This window comes from Elaeis guineensis, chromosome 3 (assembly GCF_000442705.2).
Source record: "Elaeis guineensis isolate ETL-2024a chromosome 3, EG11, whole genome shotgun sequence".
In the NCBI taxonomy this organism is placed as follows: Eukaryota; Viridiplantae; Streptophyta; class Magnoliopsida; order Arecales; family Arecaceae; genus Elaeis; species Elaeis guineensis.
Window position 1 is genome coordinate 94,708,681 of NC_025995.2, and position 21,293 is coordinate 94,729,973.

Sequence of the window (21,293 nt, forward strand, 5' to 3'; positions counted from 1 at the left end):
AACAATATAATCTTGTCAATGAAGCTTTGAACATGAATTGTATCTTTATGTCATTTATGCCACCTGGAAGCCCTTTTTAAGACCGCTAACTCATTTGTCGATCCTTTAATTCAGCATATGCATGCTCCTGATATATGCTCAAAATTTATTAAAAAAAACTTAATCATTTCTCGACTAGGCAGATCAAGGAACTTACTCTGCTGAGTATCATCTTACAATTGATGACCTTAACTAAATGAAAGAAGTGATGCATTTGGTCTATGCAATCAAAGTAGAATGCTCCAGCTCTAACACCCAAAAAATGAATGAGAGATCTTAAAAGGATGAATATAATAGGTAGAGAATGGAGATTAAGAGGGGAAGAAGAAGAAATGGAAGAAGCCACCCAAGCCTCAAGGCCATATTTAACTTAATAAATCCATAATAAATTCTTGGTACAGCCATCCAATGCTCCTTAGGTAGAGTTCTTGAGGACAAAATAGACCTAGCAGATCCAGATGCTCGAATTAACTTACCTAATATCCACCACTGTTAGTCTTGGAAAGACTGTTACACAAGCAGGGGGGTATTGAGCAATCCAGACAAGCAGAAAGAAACATGACCTGAAGCTTAAGTACCAAAATGCAAAGATGGACTAGGGAAAGGCTCTACCTCTGCTACTAGGTCATCAATCCATCAGGATTGAGATATTCCTTTTGTCAGGAGATATAATATCAGCAATTTGTGTCAATTTCATGATTCTCATAGGGCACATGCAGTTCCAGATAATTCAAAGAACTGCAAAAAAAGAGATTCTTCTCCACCAAAGATGCTTCTGATTAGTAATGGACTCAGAAAGACAAGAATCACGCGCATACATCAAAAGCACAATGGCATTTAAAAGATCAAAATTTTATCCAAATTTAAAAAAGAAGTCTTCTTTCAGCGAAATCTCCAGGGTAACAGCATCCATTGCAGTAATAAAGAAAAGTATTAGCCAACTCACAAAAAAAGAAACCATAAAGATGAGAGTAATTAAGTGAAAAGAAAAGCATATATCATACAAATATGAGGAGAGTACCATTTGGCTGAAAGTTTCTCATACGCTTCAGTGACTTCTTGAACAGATGCATGCGCCTTCACGCCAAGCACTATCCACGAACCAAGAACCAGAACGGTCATTGCAGCAGAAAAGAAGAAAGCAATCTTCACCAGAAAAAAAAGGGAGGAAAAAGAACAATTGGATAGAGCGAAACCCTAACGGCAGACTTACCCGCGTAATGGGTAGGGGAAAAGGAGGAAGGGAGAACGACGATCTGGAAGAAGAGGCCGAGGGTAAAGAGGAACAGAGGAATGGAGTAGCGCTTTAGAACCGGAGGAATGGAGACGGCCATTTCCAAGGGGGTAAAAGGGATGGGGAAGGGGACGCGAAAACCCTAGCGAAGTAGGGTTTGAGGAAAGGTGAAAAGGAGATGAAATAGGGGGGCTTTCTACCTATGCGTGGACACGCTTGTTTCCAAGTATGGTCGGAAAACCGCGAGGGACGAGGGAATCCGGGAAGGCAAAAATAGAAAGATAAGCGACCGTATGACGGAAGTCACGATATCGTGTGCATCCCATTGCTGGTTTGAATATCCTGACGCTGGCAAACGGCGGAATGCAAAATAGTGAAGTACCGCGGCGGGGTGGATAACGGCCGTTATATGACTATGACGGACAGGTCTCGCGCTACCTCTCAACAAAAATAGTTTTTTATTCAAAATTCTTTTTTTTTAACTTTTTCTCTTGAAAGATAATTTGCTAATACATGAATATTTGGATAACAACTTTGCTCTTTTTCTATTACTTTATGCTACTTTTTATTGAATTATGCTATAAAATTATTATTATAGCATAATTTCAAACCATAATGTCAATGGCTCATCAATTTGAGTTAATAATATAATTATGCTATATCCTAACCTACAATGCCGGCTCTAAAGATTGGTTAGATATGGGCCGCATTGACGCCCAATGGACTGAAAAAAAATAAAAAAATAAAATTTAATTGATTGAACTGCTACATATGTTGAATGGCATCTAAAAATGTTGGCCGGATCTGATTGAGGGACTGCTTGAAGTGTGAACCAAGAGAAAGTATAGGCTGAGCAAAGATAGCCTATCCAAAATGCGAAGCACCTGATTTGAAACTAATCAGGCTTGTGATCTATATAGCTTAAATTATCAGCCAGGCTACGTGGGTATCGAACATGGATGGTTGCCAAGGAAATAGGATATAGAAGATAGAGTGAACTACAACTAGCTATTGCAGTTGCCAAAAGAAAATGGAAGGCAGGCAATGATGGAAGCAGTTGTTTGGTATCAATCGAATGGCCAGCACTTTCTATTTTATATTTGGGCATATTCCTTTATCTTATTTATCATTTATTTTGTAGTTCCTAAAGTATTGCTATGGTCACTGCTAATCTTCTTCGAAAATGCGGGGCTCCAATCATGAAAATCCTTAAAGTAGTTAATGATATGAGTTAATACCATTTGCATCTCTTTCTGGTCTAGACATCAATCGCATGTTTACATGGTTATTTAGCTCCACCATATGCTTAGATCCCTCTCTTTATCCCATCTGGGGAGAAGGTGGTGTGAGTAGAATCATACTACATTGTTTTGATTTGATGGCTTTATATTCTTTTTAAACAACATAGCAAAGAATTAAGTAGTTCGAATATAAAACTCAAATGTGCGTAATTTACATAAAAACTCCCATTGTTGCTTCTTCATTTTACACTATACATTCTAGAGTATAGCATGCATACCTTTAAAAGGGTTTTTAGTGCACCTAGTTTTATGCAAGGAGCCATCATGAGAAAGCCCTTGGAGCCGAGACTTCCGACTTCAAAAAAATAAAAAACACAACAACAACAACAACAACAACACAATGGAAAAGCTCTCAGGTATAATATGTATGGTAGACTTGGGGGCATTTCCATTATATTATAGAGAAGCTACCAAGTCTAAGGGCAGTATGCTTTTTAACGTGTCAACAATGCATCCATCTGTGATTTATGCATTATGCAAGCAACCTGCTAGTTCGCTACTTCATTTCCTGGAGATACGAGAGAGACTCCGAATGCTAAATTAGACTGCCTCCCAACACAAATATCCCTCACCAGAGGAAAAGCTGAGCACCATACATAGAGTTACGCTCGGTAAGCGTAGAAATAATAACCAGCGAATCCCTTTCAATCTAGAGCTGAGAGGCCTGTAATTGCAAAAACTCTCCCATAATCCTACCAACTCTGCATACGGAACTGAACATTGTGGAAGGGGGCATCCCGCCACCCACACCGGCCAATCTATACGATCACACAGGATCAATCCCGCTGTTGCTGTCAGGCCCCTCATCGCTCTATCAAAATTTCGTCCCAGACACGAGAAGGGGGAAACCACTAACATTGCTAAGGAGATGGATCAACTAACAGCTCTGTAACATTTCCCCAGTCCCTTTACCGCGTTTGAACATACGAGTGGTTAAAGTTTGCGACGTTTAAATATAACACCCTATCTTTAGCTTTTATTATAAATAAGTCCACGGTATGAGATACCCGAGCTGGTACCCTGCTTGATTATCTGAAATTTTTTAACTCTCCCAGAGCTGTTTGAAATTTGAATTATACTCAAACTGGTCGTGGACGTGGACAAACCAGGGAAGCGTACAAAAAGAGTCCGATTTGCTGAGATTAACCGAACTTTGGATTAATTTGTCTTCGGTTGCACGGGGTGATGAATGGAATTGTGTGTGACTAAACGAAAAAAATTAAAATTTACACAGGCTGCCTCCTCTGGTATCTAGTCCCGCGAGGGAATCCTAACTCATGATCATAACAATCAGCAATATCACAAACATTGATTGGTTAACACCACCGGGGTACCAATCGCTACAAACTCTTCTCAAAATATGAAGAGGCTGTGTGCGCTCAAACATAGTACCGGAGAACACATTATGTTGCCCACTGGAAGTTTTTGGTTCTTCTGGCGACTCTTCTTCTTCTTCTTCTTCTTTTCTTTCTTTCTTTCTTTCTTTTTTTTTGTTTGATGAAACTGGTGACCCCTACATTAAGTAGGAGAATCTGGAAATGGTTTTGCATCTATTCACAACCTTGTCATTTTTTTTTCAGGCATCAACAAATTCAACTATTTCAGAAATTCACAAAGGTAAAGTGATCAGTACCATAATGTAAACATGAATTACAGCAGAGGAGAAACAAGACAAACATTAGAACAGACCAAGAGGAGGGTTGTAAAGGAATGAAAGCAGACAATCAGTATTAGCTTGATTACGAAGCAATTTCTTTTAGGCACGACCGCATGATATTCGCAAGCTTTAAACATGCATCAAGGCAGAGCTCCATTGCCTGTTCACAGAGGCAATAGTACGTGTAATTAAGATGGTGCTTCAGTAAATCTAAAAGCACGTGGATTGGAGTTTCTTTCATAAGGATGTACATGCATACTTACCTCATTAATTTTAGCAGTTGACCATTCTCCAGTGAGGGTAAGTTGAGTTACCTCGTAACGAGCTGGCATGCATGCTATCATGAGACTCCCATCTTGGCAGGCTTCCTCTTCTGCTGTGGGGTCAATGACAAGGTTGTTCCCAAAACAAGACTAGGAACAAGAGAAGCCAAAATTGAAGTTAAAAAGGAGAGTAACACTAGGAATGTCATAATTTTTAGGGTCGATTGTCTGCACAATGAAGAGCAGATTGAGTCCACACATTATACCCAAAGCACATTCTATGTTCTTGTTTCATTTTCAAAGCCCACAACCCCACATTAAAGCAAAACCTCTTTGCACGTATACTCGTCATGTTAGTTACCGTATAAGTAACTACAAAAGGAACATTTAATTTGACAATCACAAAATTTGCAATCTTTAGATGGTTAAACATAGCAATTTCTAATATCAAAATACTCGGTGATTTCTAAATTCAAATACTGTACAAGTATGGTAGGAAGAAGGAGAAAAGGAAATGCACATGTGGCCATAAGTACCCCATTGATGACTGTTAAGCAGAATTTTAGTATTCTTTCAAAAAGAATGTACATACCACGGACACTGAAGAGACAAGGTCATACATCATAATTCCTGCATCTGCCAGGGCAAGACTCGCACAAGATATGATGACTGGGAGATCACCTACACAATAGAGTGATGATGCAACCATGGATTAGCGTTGTAACTGCTATTTTTGCAGGGAAGAAAATGACAAACCCAAAATACTGAAGCAGAAAAGGATAATGAAGAAAGCCAAAAATTGCAAATAATGTATAAAGGTATCGTTGAAACCAAAAAGGCCTGAGTAGTGACTATCAGTGCGGTGGCAATTAAACTATAAATTAGCCACACAAGAGTGAATATACTGGAATAATGATTCAAGGATTTCCATCATCCATTATCATATATGAAAGAATAGACAGGAAATCCCAGTTGGTTTTTGCACTATGAAGCAAGCTGACCAACAAGTCTTGGAACAAATAGTACTGCAGCGGTATTATCATAGTACTGCAGCCGTATTATCTAAGTACAAAGAAGAGTTATTTCGTGATTAACCAGCCATTATCCTAAGATAACTAAAATTAATTGGAGAACAGTTGAAAGGTTGACCAAGATGAAGACACAAGCCAAAGCATTCTTTCATTCTAACAGTTTTATGCTATACCAGGTACTATAGTAACCAGAACCTAACAACCGGTAACTCTGAGTCCTTCCAAAACAGACATTCCAAGATGCATTCTCTGAAAAAGGGATGCATGTAAACTTACATTATCCCTTGTAAAGCTTGAGAACTTTCATAGAAAATAACTTGATCATCATCTACACAATTAACTAAATAGTCGTAGCCGATTCAATAGTTATTTCTGTAGAGCATAATTCAGATGTCCTTTTCTGAACTTCTATTCAGATTAACAATTGATAGAGAAATCTTAAACACCAAACTGAATCCCATTTAACTTCTCATGGCTTACATAATGCTTCTTTAATAATTTAACATTATTTCAACATTAAGTTCCAGCAGCATCAGGAAGTGAACCTCTAGATGTCATAATCTTTTACTTGAACATCTTCTGCATAGTATGAGATAATAATTGTACAAAGACTTACTGCCACCCGACTCCAGGACCAATGCAAAGACATCAACTGTGGTTTTTGGGAATGTTTCTAGTATTATAGCACCCTCCAGGGCTTTATGAAGCATTGATGAATATTCTTTGTGGTCTGATCCCTGAAAGGAACTAATGCACATATCACATAAAAAGCATAATGGAGAGTCTAGATAGAAATATCAATTCATCAAATTATGGATACACAATTGCATGTATCAAGAGACAACAAACCTGCCCACGAGTAGGAGTGGAAAAAGTTGTGTAGCTCACATTGCAGTTCAGTCTACCAGTGTCACTGTACATCATAGCCTTCTTGCTTTCCCTTGGACCAAATCTGAAACCAAAAAGCAACTCATAAGAATTATGCAAGAAGAACAAAACTAAATCATAGATAATAAAATTTAAAAGGCTAGATAATAAAATTTAAAAGGCGCATTTTCCTTGTTTTATGCTACTTTAGAAGGACTTGCATTAACTACATGAATAAAATTGCAAACAAATCCTCTAGAGCATCGATTTCCACATTCTGCAAGTGCACATCAAGTATGACTATCAGAGAAAAGGTTGTAGCAACAAAAGATTAAAGGAGTATTCAATCTCAATTTGATAATACAACAATAATCCAAGACCATTATTTGGAGTTCATTTTACTAATGCCGTTCAATCACCCATTGCTATCTTTTGCCATATCCTCACAACGTCAAAGGTCCTTAAACATTGTTCACAAATTTAAACAAAGCCCTCTTTTGCTTATCCTTATTTATTTTCAAGCCTCAACCCATCTACAAGCCCAAAACTTATAGGGGATGTCCATGGCCTACTGTAGCATTTGAAACATGAATTTTACTATCACCTTATCGCTTCAGCCTTCTCCATGGTTCTCCTTTTCTTAGAAAGCTAACACATAGATGATGTGCAACCCTAGATATCAGACAGCTTATCACATGCATATTAAATAATCATTGTTATGATTAATAAAAAAATAGTTTGACCAATGTAGCTCTAACAGTAAGTTCTTGATTGGAGCTGCAGTTAGTTGAGTCACATAAAAGGTATGATCCTCAACAGGACTAGTATTCAGTGGATAAATTATTTGCTAGATTATTAACTTTATATTTTTTTTAAGTAACACACTAATCCGATAATCATGATCTTAACCTTAAACCTACCATTTCCTCTTGGAAGAAAAAACCTTAACCCTTACCATGTGATGCCACACTGGAATACTTGAACCCAAAATCTATTGCAAAATTTAAACACCAAGCCTTGATAGGATGCAAGACAGTAAAATGCCAGAGTTTTTGTCATGGTCGTAGCGATCAATAAAGCATACAAAGTGATTGCCTGCAGGTACAGGTATATCTGAGTGGAAGAACAAGAAGGCCAAGATCATCAACATGATTGTAATAGACATCATTATCATTGGCTCAAAATTCATCAAGCGATGTTTTACTAGTTTCTTCAAAAGTCATTACAACATTACCTAACCTCAATAACAAACTCAGATTGTTCAGAATAAGCATGTTTGATAAAACTGTTTGCCACATGCTGTTAGAAACATATTTCATCTAACATAAGACATGGACATATCTGAGAAATAATAGGTTGCAACTGGTTAATTACACTTTGTAACTTATAATAAGAGAAACAGATTAAGTTTCTATAAAACAAGAAACTTGCAGCCAATAAAAAAATATACTCCAATATTCTACATGCAGCTAGTGGTTTGGCAGATTTCCGAACAGTAAGAGTTAAGAAAGATATTCCACTGGTTTCTTTTATTCTTTAATTTTTCTTTTCCTCCTCTTCAAAGGAAATGGTACCACATCTTTGATTTTCATGTCATGCTCGAAATGGTTATGATTACCAAACTTGCAGCATTTAAACTTAGTTCAAACACATGGAACTCCAAAAAAACCACTGGCCCTGGTGCACAGTGTAAGACATTCACTCCATCAGAAACTTAATGAGATAGTGAAATGCAGTATCTTCTCTCATGTGATTTCTAATCTTTCATATAAACATCTACAGATTATAGAAGGAACACATACACAAACCAAATAACAAAACAAAGGTTTCTTTTTTTAGTAAATAACAAAAAAAATTCGTAAATGGATAAAATATTTAAAAAATGAGTCCAATTACAGAATTTTGAAGCCCATATTTAAAAAGAGATTTCCCATTTTTTACTGGCTATAAGAATACATGATTATTGACTGCTTTGGTACATCCAATTCAAAACATAAAGTAATATAACAATAAGCATGATGCAACAGTCAAATTAAGTACAAAAAGATACTATTTATAGGATTTCTTCTTTTTAATGAATCTCAACGAGTTATCAAGGTAGTGCTTGCTGACTATCAGTACACTGTAAAGATGGAGAGACTGAGAAGAAAATTAGCATCATTTGAAGGTTGACAAAATGCACTTACACAGAGACAATGACCTTGGTCCCTCCAAACTCAGCATAAGCAGACCCCGATGCAGCATTTGATGCACCAGTCCTCATAACTGCAAGCCAACAACAACGACATAAATTCTCTGAAATCAACTCTCTGTACGCCGGTGATCATAACGACAGAAACACAAAGCAATCCAATATGAAAGAATGTACAGGATTGTTAAAAATATAAAGACAATGTCTATCTATCCTGTGAATTAAAGGAAAAGTAATTCAATATACTGTTTCATTCCTCGCATACAGACAAACAGGAAAAATGGATACTAATGTCAACCAACGGAAAGCAGAACCCATTGCTCAAAATCCCATTTTTCCCCCTGAAATATGCCGTTGGGTTCTCACAAGCAAAACATCAAACATCTCATAGGCCTTGTTTGCGTGTACGGAATAAGGAGAGAGAACAAACAGGCAGGTCTGCACTGGTGGAAGCTTCGACCGTCCGTTCGGGTCCAGTCGGCTTGTAGGAATATTTTCCTCCTCTGCTGCTGCTGCCTCCTCTCCAAGCTTTGACTCGGTGAATACGTCGCCGGATTCGTTGCCATCTCTCTCGCTCCCTCGCCGGGCTTGTTTGCTGGCTCGCACGCGCCGCGGCTTGAATACCCGATAAAGACCTAAAAGAAGCCTAATAAGATGGTAGCTGTCGAGCGACAACCTGCACAGCGTGTAGAATAAATATGAACAAAGGTTGGCAACCTTGAAACCGGGAGGCTCGTCTAGGTCTAGCTTTGGGTCAACCAGAACTCAGAGCTGCAGGTGTCTGTTGGTGGCGATTTTTTAACTGTAAATAAGAATATTAAAAAAAAAAAAAATTTAAAATTTGAAATGGTGTGACAGACGAAAGATGAAAGTTAAATCTATACCTGCTTCTTATCTAGCTAAATATTTTTTTCTATTTTTTATTTATTATTATTGTATTTATTCTAACCCCTATCTTTTTATCCAAATAACAAGGGGTAATAATACCAGCCAAGTTGAAGCACTCTTTGATCGATAACATCTATTTTTTCAAAATAACTATATTATTTAAATATATATTAAAAATATTCAATCCAATCATAATCCAGTTGATTTGAACCTAACGAGATACGAAACAAGTATAAGTTTGCGTTACTTCGGTCTTACAAATTTGAGTTCAACAGTGTTTGAGCAGATGTTGACTCGATCCATGATTATCTCAATTGAAACCTAATCTGATTTGCCACAATTGCCAATATGTATGATTTGTTTGTACCTTAATATCATGCCTCCACCAGTGTTTCCTTTTTTGGTTCAATGAACAATATTAGAGGGTATCGGATTTCGTCATTGTTTGCGTTAGGCAGTCTGTTTATTTTCTCGATTAAAAGATGGTTATTGCAAGCTTTCTCTGTAACATTGCTACAACATGCTGGGTAGACTTTTGACATCCGACTCATGAAAGCTTGAAGTCTATGTCTGATGCTTGTCCTTCTACCCATATAGTTCATTTTCAGCGATAGCCGATATATATCTTCTCACAAAATATATTTATAAAATGCAAAACAAAATAAATATACCAAAGTTTGAATTTGTTTAGTCATTCCTTTGGAAATTCTTCACATCTACTGACTTGGATTTTACAATGTATTAAGTTTTGTCTAAAAACACTCAGGCTGCACAGCAACAAAATCTCATTGATTTTTCTTTAATGACATTCGGGTTGCATCATAGAGTTGATCACGGGTCAGGCATCAGGCTTAAACTATATCCATTTTTAGTCAGGTTTCGGGACAGACCTATTTAAACTCTGACCATGTGGCCCATGATCAACTCTACTGTATAATAACAAACATCTTTGTATGATTAGATCTTGAATTAGCCTGTGCAGACTTTCGGTGCAGTTCACAAAGGGAGGAGGCAAGGAAAGGGAGTCCAGACACTGTTACAGAGTCCAGTTTTCTCTGTTACAAAGTCCAGACTTTGAGAAGAACAATGTCATTCATGAGGCTTGGTTTTGTAATGGTTCTAGCTGAAACTGACCATTTTGGTGAGCATAGAATATAGCCAAAGGCAAAGCTTTAAGTATCAATTGTTATTTCATATTATTAACTCTAGGTATACTTTTATCTTTTATTTTCACTAGCAGACTAATACCTCTGATCAATAAGTAGATATTTGTAATCAAATGATTTAATATCTGTGTGCATATTATTTTTGCCTGGGAAAACAGCTTAGTATTAATTAGTTAATGGATTGCTTGCCCTGACTTTTTGTTATTGCATCTCAGAATTCCTTAAAATTCTAGACAATTATATACTACACACTTGCAAAAACTGCAGCTTTTGTATTTTGACTGACCTATATATATGGCACTTAAATTTGACTTGCATGTGCTATGCCCATACACATCTACTAATTACTAGAAGTAGCCAAAGGTGGAAGCAATAAGGTGTTGAAAGACATGCATACTCGCTTAGACTATCATGGAAAAGCAAGAATTTGTTAGAACACATAATATATAAACCCTTCATAAAAGTAGCCAATATGCAAAATGGAAGCGCTCTTTCTCAAACCTTCTGAATTGATAGGGTGTAAAGGAAACTTGCACATAATTCTATAGAACACATAATTCAAATGATGGGCAAAGTCTACAAAAAGCATGGAGTTGGAATGTGTCTGTCTTCTGTTAACAATCTTTTGATGGAAGAGTGATTCAGAGATGTTACAACCAAAATTCCCTTTTCTCAGTGGACATCTAGCAAAGCCAATCCATCCAATGTCCTCCACCTTTCGACAATTGGTCCAATGTCATCCATACCTAATTCTCTCATGCCGAGGAGATCAACGACGAGAGAAATTGTTTTTGCCAAGAATCTCATTCTTACTCACCGCAAAAATGGATTTCCACTATAGAAATTACTTTGCAAGACTCACACAAAAAAAGAAAATACTTTGCAAGACTAGCATGTTTAGAGTTCAGTACACACAAACACATCAATAATTACTGTAAGAGTGCGAGATAACGAATAAAGCAGAAGGCTGTGAGGAAGCCAACTGCACCAGTAGACAGCATTACAGCAAAGGCCAAGATCACTGAGTATCCAAGGTATAGTGCAACGGATGCAGGCCTGCCCAACCCTCCAATATCAAATGCCAGATAGTTTATGGAGAACATGAATATATAAAAGCCAACAGATCCTGATGCAAAGAATGCTTTCCACCACCACTTCCAATCCCTGGTGCAAAGACACATGTAGGCGGATCCCACCGACACTTCAGCACAGGCAACGGTAAGGAAGATGGCGGCCATGAGTAACAAGCCAACCAACTTTTCAGAAAGGAAGCTGAAGTCATAGTAGGACCTCCCATCCCAGATCAAAGGGAAAACAAAGAAGAGCTCAACAAAGATCATCGTGAATGGAAAAACCCCAGCTGTGACACTGAGAAACCACGATAGAGCTCTGAATTGTGAGCATGGCTGAAATGCCAAACCATAGAGCAAGGAGGATCAGATACAGAGGGAAACAGACAACGGCAGTGCTCCCATTTGCAGACCAAACGTTCAGAGCTATCAAGATGCAAAAAGATGTGATAAAGAGACATGCAATAGACCAGCACAAGGATCTCCACCCTTCTGAGCTGCCTTTGATGTTCCGCCATAGCCAAACACCAACATAACCAGCAACAAAACCAAAACTGAGACAGAAACACATCGTTACTGTTAAGAGCATGGCTTCAGATTTTGGTGAGATGAAACCAAGCACTTCAAGGGTTATTGTTGCTACTGCTGTGCCTGCAATCTGAATGCCATTTCCAACCATCACACACAGAAGCTTTGAGAAGCTTGGTTCTCTAAATGCATCACCCATAACAAGCTTCCACTGTAAAGTCCCCTTGCTCAATGATGCTTGGCCTTCTTTATCCAAGTCCTCAAAGTTATATAAATCCTTTGGTACCTTTTTAGAAATATTGATGGAGAGGAATCCAGTCAAAAAGACGATTGTTAGCACTGAGTGAAGCATTGAAATCCCAAGAAACTCTGAGCCTGTCTTAAAATATATATCCGTTGCAGAAGGCCTTATTATGGTTCTCTCAGTAAACCTGCTTTCATGAGTGAGCGCTTTTCCCAGAAGCAGCAGCTCTAGAAACTTTGCACTTTCTCTGGACCTTCGGAGAGATTTGCAGTAGCGAAGGATAAAATAGTTTCGCGATAACGGAGTCTTTAATGATCTCAAGGAATCAACTTTGGTATATATGTGCTCACTTTGGTAAAGCCTACTCATGTAGTTTCCAGGCACATTCAAGTTATGGCACAAATAAGCAATTGAGGCCAAAGATAAAACCAGAAAGCAAATGTAAGCAGACATCTTAGAGATCCGCTGAAGAGCCATTCGACCAAGCACTGAAAATTAGACTTGAGATAAAAATTCCTTGGCCTAGCTAGTTCTTCATCCAGTTCCAATCACCTAGAGTTTTTCAATATTATCTCGGGTTAGAAAAGATCTAAGAAAGTTGTTAATGTGGCTTGAATTTTGGATATCTTTTATGGGCTCGATCTATGACCCAATCTGAAAAGCCCGCGTTGCGACCTGAATGAAATATTTTGGGAGGTCTGTGGTGGTAGCGGAGGGCATGGACCGATAGGCCCATGCCCGAAGCCCACCACTGACCTCATTGGGAGGTGCGGGGGGCAACGCCCCCCGCGGTACGGACCAGTATAAATATTGTATTTTCTGCCAATCTCGGTAGTTGTGTGAGAGGTTTGGGAAATCAAAGTGCGGCTAGGGTTTGGAGAGTTCTTGAGTGATTGTATCTCTCTTTTCATCATAGTGGAATTTTTTCTCTCGTGTCTTGCCCGTGGACGTAGGCTTTTCAGCCGAACCACGTAAATCCTGTGTTTGTTTTTCTTTCTCTTCTCTATTTTGTGTGATTGTACGAATCTGTGTGTGCCTTATATTTGTGCTTGCTATAACAAAAGTGATAGTAGAAATACTAGCCTATAGATCCAAGGGATGATGGTGGCACTACACTACGACAGTCTTTCGCTAGCACAAAAAAAAAAAAAAAAAAAAAAAAAAAAAAAAAAGAAGAAAGAAGAAGAAGAAAGAAAAAGACCGTTGGAAATTTATTACAGCATTGTAAAACCATTCATCTAATACTTAGTTATAAGCTCAACCGTTTACCCGTATAGCTTGTCAGAATCCAATTAAAACAGGAACCAATTGCATGAGATGAGAGCAACATGTAGATGAACTCAATTACAAGCATTACATGCAACGTAAAATAACATCTAGGCACAAGCATACATCAAAATCTCAGAGAGATTAAGAAACCAGATTCACCCAAATATACAGAAAGATAGATGATGTGTGCTTGTACTATTGTAACAGAAGGGCCTTACGTCAATAGCACTGATTTGGATTATCTTCTCCACTCACCATGTTGTTTCGTTCTTCATCTCTTCTAAGAAATTAACCAAAATTCCAAAGATATATGACTTTACTCCCATAACATTTCTATTCCTTCAATCTTTTATATAACATATCATTGCTTAAAACAAAGAGGAGAAAAAGGTATACATGAAATGGAAGTGCAGACAGCAATAGAAATTCATTCAGGGAAAAAAAAAAAATCTTTTCCATAAGAAAGTACAGAATCATATAGGCAACATTTTCTAATATAATTTTCCTTTTTTTTTTCCTTCAATTTAGCGATACAGAAGCAAACGGATGGTTAACTCATCCTACTTTCTGTTGGGTGGATGTCTGGCCAGGACACTACCTCCCAAGATCCTTTTAGTACCACGCGATGCAGCAGAAAGAAAGAAGAAACAAAACAGAAAGAAAAAACAATCAAAATACGTGGATCAGCCACAAAAGGCTCGCCTCCACGGGGTATGCAAACTTCACTATGAAAAAGAAATTTTACAAGAGGAGACCTCACCCTCAACCCTTGTATACCCAATTCTCTCTCACCTAAAGTTTCCCTCACAAAAGCTCTCTCTCTCTTGGAAGACCCCCTGAACCCCTGAAGTGCCTGGCGACCGCTGTCCAGGAGCCTCCTGCTCCTTGTCTCTCAGCGCTTTCGCCTCTCTCTCTCCTCTCGGGTTCGTACGGCTTCCGTATGGCGAAACACGGAGAAAACCCGAACCCCCTCTTTACTGTTCGTCCACAGGCCCTTTTAAAGGGTTAAAACCTAATTAGATTAGGTTTAAGAGTCCTTAATCAATCCAAATCAGGTTTTGAACCGTCGGATCAAAAAACAGATCAACCCACGCCCTCCGATCGCGATCGATCCATGGAATAGTGCCGTGGACCGCGAGAAATGCATGAGAACCGCCCACGCGGTCCACAGGCCCAGTCGTGGACCGCCCGGTCCATGATGGACCGGGGCAAAGGGCCAGCAGGCCGCCTGGGCCTGGGCCGGCCTGCTCCGGTGCGCGGGCCTGCGCGCGCCTAGGCAGCACACCCGGCTGGGCCGCGGACCTGGGTCGCACGCCGCCGCCTGCGGCCGCACCGCTGCTGCCCGCCGCCGGTCGCCGGTGGTCCTCCACGGCCTCGAATCTCGTGCCGACTTCAAAAGCCGTATCTCCTCCATCCGAGCTCCATTTCGGATGATCTTGATCTCGTTGGACTCCGTTTTTCACCGCGAACTTCGCTGTGGGCTCAATGTAGGCTGAATCTCGAGGCATCAAATCCTAACACTTTTTCTAATCCTCCTAGTGTACTCAGAGAGAGAGAGAGTCTAGGTGTAGCTGGGCCTAGGCATTGGACTGAGGTAAAGCAGAGTCTCCTCATAATATCTTAGTAATTAGAAGTGCTGACTTTTAATGCCTGACCGCCGACTTCAAGTCGTCGCGTTATTGATCGTGGTTTGCACGGCAACCTATGATTCCTGTCAGCATACCTAGGATGGCCATGGTGTGGCTAGAAACTTGGACTAATCGAAAACTGAGTAGAGGAAAGATTTTTCCGCACTAAGATGGGGAATTATTGTATGGATAAGTCCAAGTGGACCAGGGCAAATCTCGGGGCATGTGCACCATAGGTAAGGCGGTGAAATACAGGGGTTAGTGTGGCGTGTTATCCACCGTGGGATTTGGCGTGACCCATTGGACCTGGTCCAAGCAATAATTAGGTAATGCGGCCATGGGGCGTTCCTGGCATCGACGTCCACTGCTGGGAAATAGGTTCAATCATTTAAGTTGTATCTTTCGCGTGAAAGAATGATTGGTCTTCTTCCATGATACTGACTGTTGAGTTTCATCTTGCATCGATATCAAAGTATTCAAATCTTTTTTTCCATCCATCTGCATAGCTCCCAATGCAGCTATCGTGTGATCCGATGGTTGAAAACTTGAGGTCTCAAAAGGGGGTGAAATCATTCTATCACAGGAAAGGTACAATCTGAATGATGGGATACGATTGAAATTGTTAGTTAGATCACATGATGTAATGCTTGATCGAGATTACAGTTGATCATTGATCTGATCTCAAGCAGAGGTGACCGAAGGACAAAACCACCGAAGTCCTTGCTTTAGGCCCCCGCCCCCAGCCCCCAGCTACCTCCCCCTCCCAGCCTCCATCTCGACAAGGTCTCCCTCCGCGGCTCCGGCCCCAGTCCCCCTACTCAGCCCCCGAGAAGACGAACGACAGGACACCTCCATCTTGGAAGGACCCCGCCAGGCCACCCTCAGCCTTCAGGCGGCCCCGATGCCCCACTCGGCTCGCGAGAAGATGAACGACGCCACGGCAAGGAAGAACGGCTGAGCGCGCGGTCGGTCGGTCATCGGTGGTGAGGAAGACGGGTCACGAAAGGACCGAAGGTCTCCGCGAGCGGCGCGATGGCGGATAGTCCCTTTTTTTTTCCAGAAAGCCCCCACCCCCAAACCCTCCCCCCTGCTCGACCCGTGAGAAGATGAACAGCGCTGCGTGTCAAACCCTTCCAAAGATCGAAGGTCTCCGCAAGCGGTGTGACGGCAGACGATCTTTTTTTTTTTATTTTTCAGAAGGCCCCCACCCCCAGGTCCATCCCCCCCCCCGCTCGACTCGTGAGAAGATGAACGGCGCCACTCACTGGAGGCCCTGAACGGCTGAGCGATCGTCGACGGCTGATCGGTCGATCATCGATGGCAAGAAAGAATGGAAGACGAAAGGTCCATCAGCCCTTTTTGTTTTTGCGTTTCCCAGGAACATGTGGCAGACTGTAGGTGGTTACTGTGCCCGGCAGCGTGGGAAAAAAAAAAGAGAGTCGTGCGGCGGGTGGCCTGCTTCATTAATATCGGCCAATTATCGATCTAGTCTGCCAAGACGCCAACGGTCATTTTTTTATAAAAATAAGTCATTTTCTTATATTTTGACAGAAATATTGTTAATGATTCATATTTCACACAGCATATACAGCTCCATAGAAATATAGAATCTTGTTTAGATTTTGAATTTTTTTTTATTATCTGCTTTTGCCCTCCTTCGAAAAGTTTGTAAATTCTCAAAATTGGTTGGGGTTGGATAGTGTTTGATATTTTGTAGTTTGAATCATTCTGTATTTGTAAGTTCAACAGGATTATCCATTTTTTCTCTAGATTAATACAGTTCTCCTTTTCTACAAAAAAATATTTTTTTTTATTTATAGTATCTATTTTTTAATTTTTTTATTATTCTCTTTACTCTTCTTCTTGATAATAATTCTAACTCATATTTTCTATAGTTTGCACTCTCATACAACAACATTCAACAATCGGATACTATAAATTAATTGATTATTCATCTCATTTGTAATCAGCATTCAACAATCGGATACTATTGTTCTAATCTTTACATATGTTTTATTTAATTTAAAATTTATATTATATTATTATATTTTATCTCTATTTTATTTAATATTTGATTCATTGAATTAAAAATTTTAATTGTTGATCTTTTATTAGCTATTTAAAAAATATAAGATAATCATAATAATTAATTTTTTAATAATTTATAATAAAAATTTAAATATATCAATTCAAAAATATGAATCTGATTATTCAAAGCTTAAAAAAAAAAGAAGAATTGAAAGTTTAATACAATCTCAAAAAGAAGTTTTTGATAAATTTTTTACAAGTAATAAAAATAATAAATCAAAAAATATTGATGAATATTTTTTAAATAAATTAATTAATAATTTTTTAAAGTTAGATGATAATGAAATATTAGAATAAGAAGAAGTTAATGAAAAGATTCAAAATGATCCTCAAAGTCATGATGAAAAGAACCAATCTGTTAATTTAAATGATTGCATTTCTAAAAATATTTATGATTCAAGTCAATGAATAAATATTGATACAAATTTAAGAGATTTATTAGTAGAAAAAGATCCAATTAGAATTGATGATATAGATTTTCCTAAAGATGAATTCTCAAGATATTTTTCTACTACATACTATATTCAAAAGTTGACAAATAGAGAGAAGCATGAAAGAAAATGACTAGTTTATTCAAAAAACTTAGACAGAGTATTTTATTTTTATTATAAATTATTTAATTATACTTCTAGTATAAGTAAACTGGCTAATATTGATACTAGAGATTGAAAAAATCTTAGTGCTAAGCTTAAGAGTCATGAGATGAGAAATGAACATATTATTAATATGAGTTCATAGATTGATTTAGAAATGAGATTATTAAAAAATAAAATAATTATTAAAAATATTCAAGAATAAATAAATAGAGATAAAAAATATTAAAAAAATATTATTAAGAATTCTTACTGTAGTAAAAACTCTTGATAAAAATAATTTAACTTTTCATAGAAAAAATAAAAAGATCTATCAAAAAAATAATAATTTTTTTTAAGTTTCATTGAAATGATTGCAGAATTCAATCCAATGATGCAAGAATATATTCGACGTATTAAAGATAATAAAATTTATACTCATTATCTTGGACATAATGTACAAAATGAATTGATAAATTTGTTAGCAAGTAAAATTAAAAATAAATCTATTAAAAAAATTATAGAAGTAAAATATTTTTTAATAAAATTTGATTCCACTCTAGATGCAAGTCATCAAGAGCAGATATCTTTTATATTGCGATGTGTAGATATTTCATCAAGTCCAATCAAAATTATAAAATATTTTTTTGAATTCTTAAAAATAGATGATACAGTTGAAAAAGATCTTTTTGATGTCATTATAGATGAAATAAAATATATTGGACTTGATATTAATTATTTAAGAGGATAGGGATATGATAATGGATCTAATATAAAGGGCAAATAGTAAGGAGTGTAAAAAAAATTTTTAGATATAAATTCTAAATCTTTTTATATACCATGTGGTTGTCATAGTCTAAATTTAGTATTTTGTGACATGACTAGTTCGTATACTAAAGCTATATTATTTTTTGGAGTGGTACAATATATATATTCACTATTTTCTTCTTCTACTAAATGATAAAAAATTTTACAAGATAATATTTTTGATCTAACTCTTAAATCATTATCACAAATACGTTGAGAAAGTTATATTGAAAATGTTAAAGCAATAAGATTCCAAGCTCCACAAATAAAAAATACTTTATTGGAATTAGCAGAAGTTAGTAAAGATCCTAAAACTAAAAGTGAAGCTAATTGCTTAGCAACATATGAGCTTAAAAAAATTGAGTTTTTATTGGACATGACTATTTAGTATGATATATTATTTGCTGTTAACTCAGTTAGCAAAAGTTTACAATCAAAAGATATGCATATTGATGTTGTTATAGAATAATTAAAAAATCTTCTTTATTTTTTAAAAAAATATAAAGCAGATAGATTTGCATCTGCTATGATCTTTTTTAAAGAAATTGTATCTGAAATGAAAATAGAACCTAAATTTTATGATAAACATATCATTCATAGAAAGAAATAATTTGATGAGGATGTTGATAATAAAATAATAAAATCTCTTGAAGAATCATTTAGAATTGATTATTTCTTATATATAGTAGATCAAGCAATTTTTTTACTCCAAAATAGATTTAAATAATTTAAGATATATGAAAATATTTTTAATTTTTTATTTAGTGGTAAAAAATTGAAGTCATTAGACAATGATAGTTTGAAAGAATATTATTTTAATCTTAAATATTTTTTAAAATATAATAATTACTCTGATATTGATGGTTTAGATTTATTTTCAAAACTAAAAATTAAAAAAAAAAATATACAAGTGAAAGATAACAATCCAATGGACATATTCAATCATATAAGATGACTCGACTCTTTTTCAAATGTATATATTACTTTTAGAATAATGTTAACAATTTTAATAAGTGTTGGTTCGGTAGAAATTTTTTTTTTAAAATTAAAATTAATAAAATCTTACTTAATATGAACAATGTCTCAAGAAATATTAAATAGATTGGCTATATTATCAATTGAAAAAGAAATGTTAGAAGAATTTGATTATAAAAATTTAATTAAAAATTTTGCATCTCAAAAAGCTAAAAAAATAAAATTTCAATAAAAAAATTATATAAATTTTAATTAAAAAAATCATTTTTTAGTATTTAGCTTTAGACCTTCAAATATGTTGAGCCGCCCCTAATCTCTGGTCTAAACTATATTCATTTTTAGTTGGACTTCATATACTATTTAACTATTTTATGTGCCCAATCTTGGCTCATGACCAACTCTACCTACAACAACTCTTCTTCCACATATTAGTCATGGCGACCCATGCTTTGTATAACTAAATAGACACACATCTTGAAATTAGATTGTGGACAAAGCTTCTTCAACATATTACCATGGTGATCCAAGCTTTGTATAGATAGATGGATGGACACGAATATGCCATCTATCACCAAATATTTTTTCAATCTTTTTTTCTATCAAAACCTATGCAAGTGCATGTTCAATTCTATATCAATTATATGCTGGATAGATCTTAGGTCTTTATATAGAGCCAGCAAATTTAAATAATATCTTTCAGATAGTTTTTTTAGATAAAGTTTTGGATCATCACAAATAATATGACAGCATACTCGATCCATAATCTATGTAGACTATGAACAAATATGCCTATATCTTTTTCTTGCTGAAAATGAAGAAGAGTTATACAAATAAAAAGAAATGTGAAAATTAGTTGTAGGAATAATCTTGGCATGGTTCGATTTCAAAGTCTATGATGTTGCATCGCTACATTTTATGGTGGTACTTATGAAGAGTAGTTGTCTCTTACTACTTGCGGTGCAAAATTAATAATAAAGATAAATAAAAAATCACATATTTTAGAGGTTATTTTCCCTAAATCAAGTGGATACAAAATTGATAATTTTAATGAAATGATACCATTCTTTCATTTGATTTCCGGTAAAGAAGCATTGAAATTAATTTGTATGCATTTTAAAAAGTCTAGATACCAAAAGCAACAGCTTTCATTCTCAAATACAAAGTTTGTAATATGTTTTAACTTACTATTTTCTTGCTATCTATTTTGTGATCACTTGATGCCCAAGTAAGAGGCTTTCAAACCACAAATTCTTTTTTTTCTTCTTTCCAGTAATGTGAACATTGTAGACCATCACCAATGGTAAGGTCTCCATCAAAAGAATTGTCATTTATTTTGAACTAGCTTTATTCCTTATTGCATCCAAAGGAGTGAAAGAAAAAAGAAAAACACATAGAAAAATGTTGCTACTAAAATCCAAACCAATGAGATCGGACTTGATCTTTTCAAAAAAAGCAAGGTGAAGAAGTCCTTAGTC

At 36.6% G+C, this 21,293-nt stretch overlaps 3 protein-coding genes across 5 annotated transcripts in view; all 3 read right to left on the reverse strand.

Moving 5' to 3' along the window:
• LOC105041762 (uncharacterized) overlaps positions 1–1,532 on the reverse strand; it is a 58,086-nt gene extending 56,554 nt beyond the window's left edge. For both annotated transcript variants that reach the window (XR_831423.4, XM_010918784.4), the window contains exons 1-2: positions 1,253–1,532; positions 1,061–1,130 (exon numbers count right to left, since the gene is read on the reverse strand). Coding sequence is in view for 1 of the 2 variants with exons in the window: in XM_010918784.4 (XP_010917086.1) it covers positions 1,061–1,130; positions 1,253–1,373 (191 nt within the window). In the remaining variant the exon portion in view is untranslated. The remainder of the gene's footprint in view (positions 1–1,060; positions 1,131–1,252) is intronic.
• A 2,591-nt stretch (positions 1,533–4,123) lies between these two features.
• On the reverse strand, positions 4,124–9,258 carry LOC105041761 (exosome complex component RRP41-like). 2 transcript variants are annotated; one of them, XR_831422.4, is made up of 8 exons: positions 9,014–9,258; positions 8,579–8,657; positions 6,375–6,477; positions 6,142–6,262; positions 5,087–5,175; positions 4,495–4,644; positions 4,264–4,391; positions 4,124–4,170 (listed from the first exon to the last, which is right to left on the reverse strand). XR_831422.4 is itself a non-coding variant. In XM_073254026.1 (7 exons), exons 1-7 carry the CDS (start codon positions 9,147–9,149, stop codon positions 4,314–4,316), a joined length of 756 nt encoding a protein of 251 aa, XP_073110127.1. In that variant the 5' UTR covers positions 9,150–9,257; the 3' UTR covers positions 4,124–4,313. The 2 variants fall into 2 exon arrangements, 1 of the variants encoding a protein (XP_073110127.1); XM_073254026.1 differs by having other exon boundaries at positions 4,124–4,391; positions 9,014–9,257.
• A 2,308-nt stretch (positions 9,259–11,566) lies between these two features.
• LOC105041798 (transmembrane 9 superfamily member 12-like) lies at positions 11,567–12,956 on the reverse strand. Its single transcript, XM_073253398.1, has 2 exons — positions 12,126–12,956; positions 11,567–12,043 (listed from the first exon to the last, which is right to left on the reverse strand). Exons 1-2 carry the CDS (start codon positions 12,954–12,956, stop codon positions 11,567–11,569), a joined length of 1,308 nt encoding a protein of 435 aa, XP_073109499.1.
• Positions 12,957–21,293: the final 8,337 nt, after the last annotated feature.

Coding starts and splice junctions, on each gene's coding strand:
- LOC105041761 (XM_073254026.1), bottom strand. CDS start 9,149: ATGGCAACGAATCCGGCGACGTATTCACCGAGTCAAAGCTTGGAGAGG. Junction 5,176..6,141: donor GGTCCTGGAGTCGGGTGGCA/GTAAGTCTTTGT, acceptor TCTATTGTGTAG/GTGATCTCCCAGTCATCATA. Junction 4,645..5,086: donor TTGTCTCTTCAGTGTCCGTG/GTATGTACATTC, acceptor TCTTGTTCCTAG/TCTTGTTTTGGGAACAACCT.
- LOC105041798 (XM_073253398.1), bottom strand. CDS start 12,956: ATGGCTCTTCAGCGGATCTCTAAGATGTCTGCTTACATTTGCTTTCTG. Junction 12,044..12,125: donor GCATCTTGATAGCTCTGAAC/GTTTGGTCTGCA, acceptor TTGGCATTTCAG/CCATGCTCACAATTCAGAGC.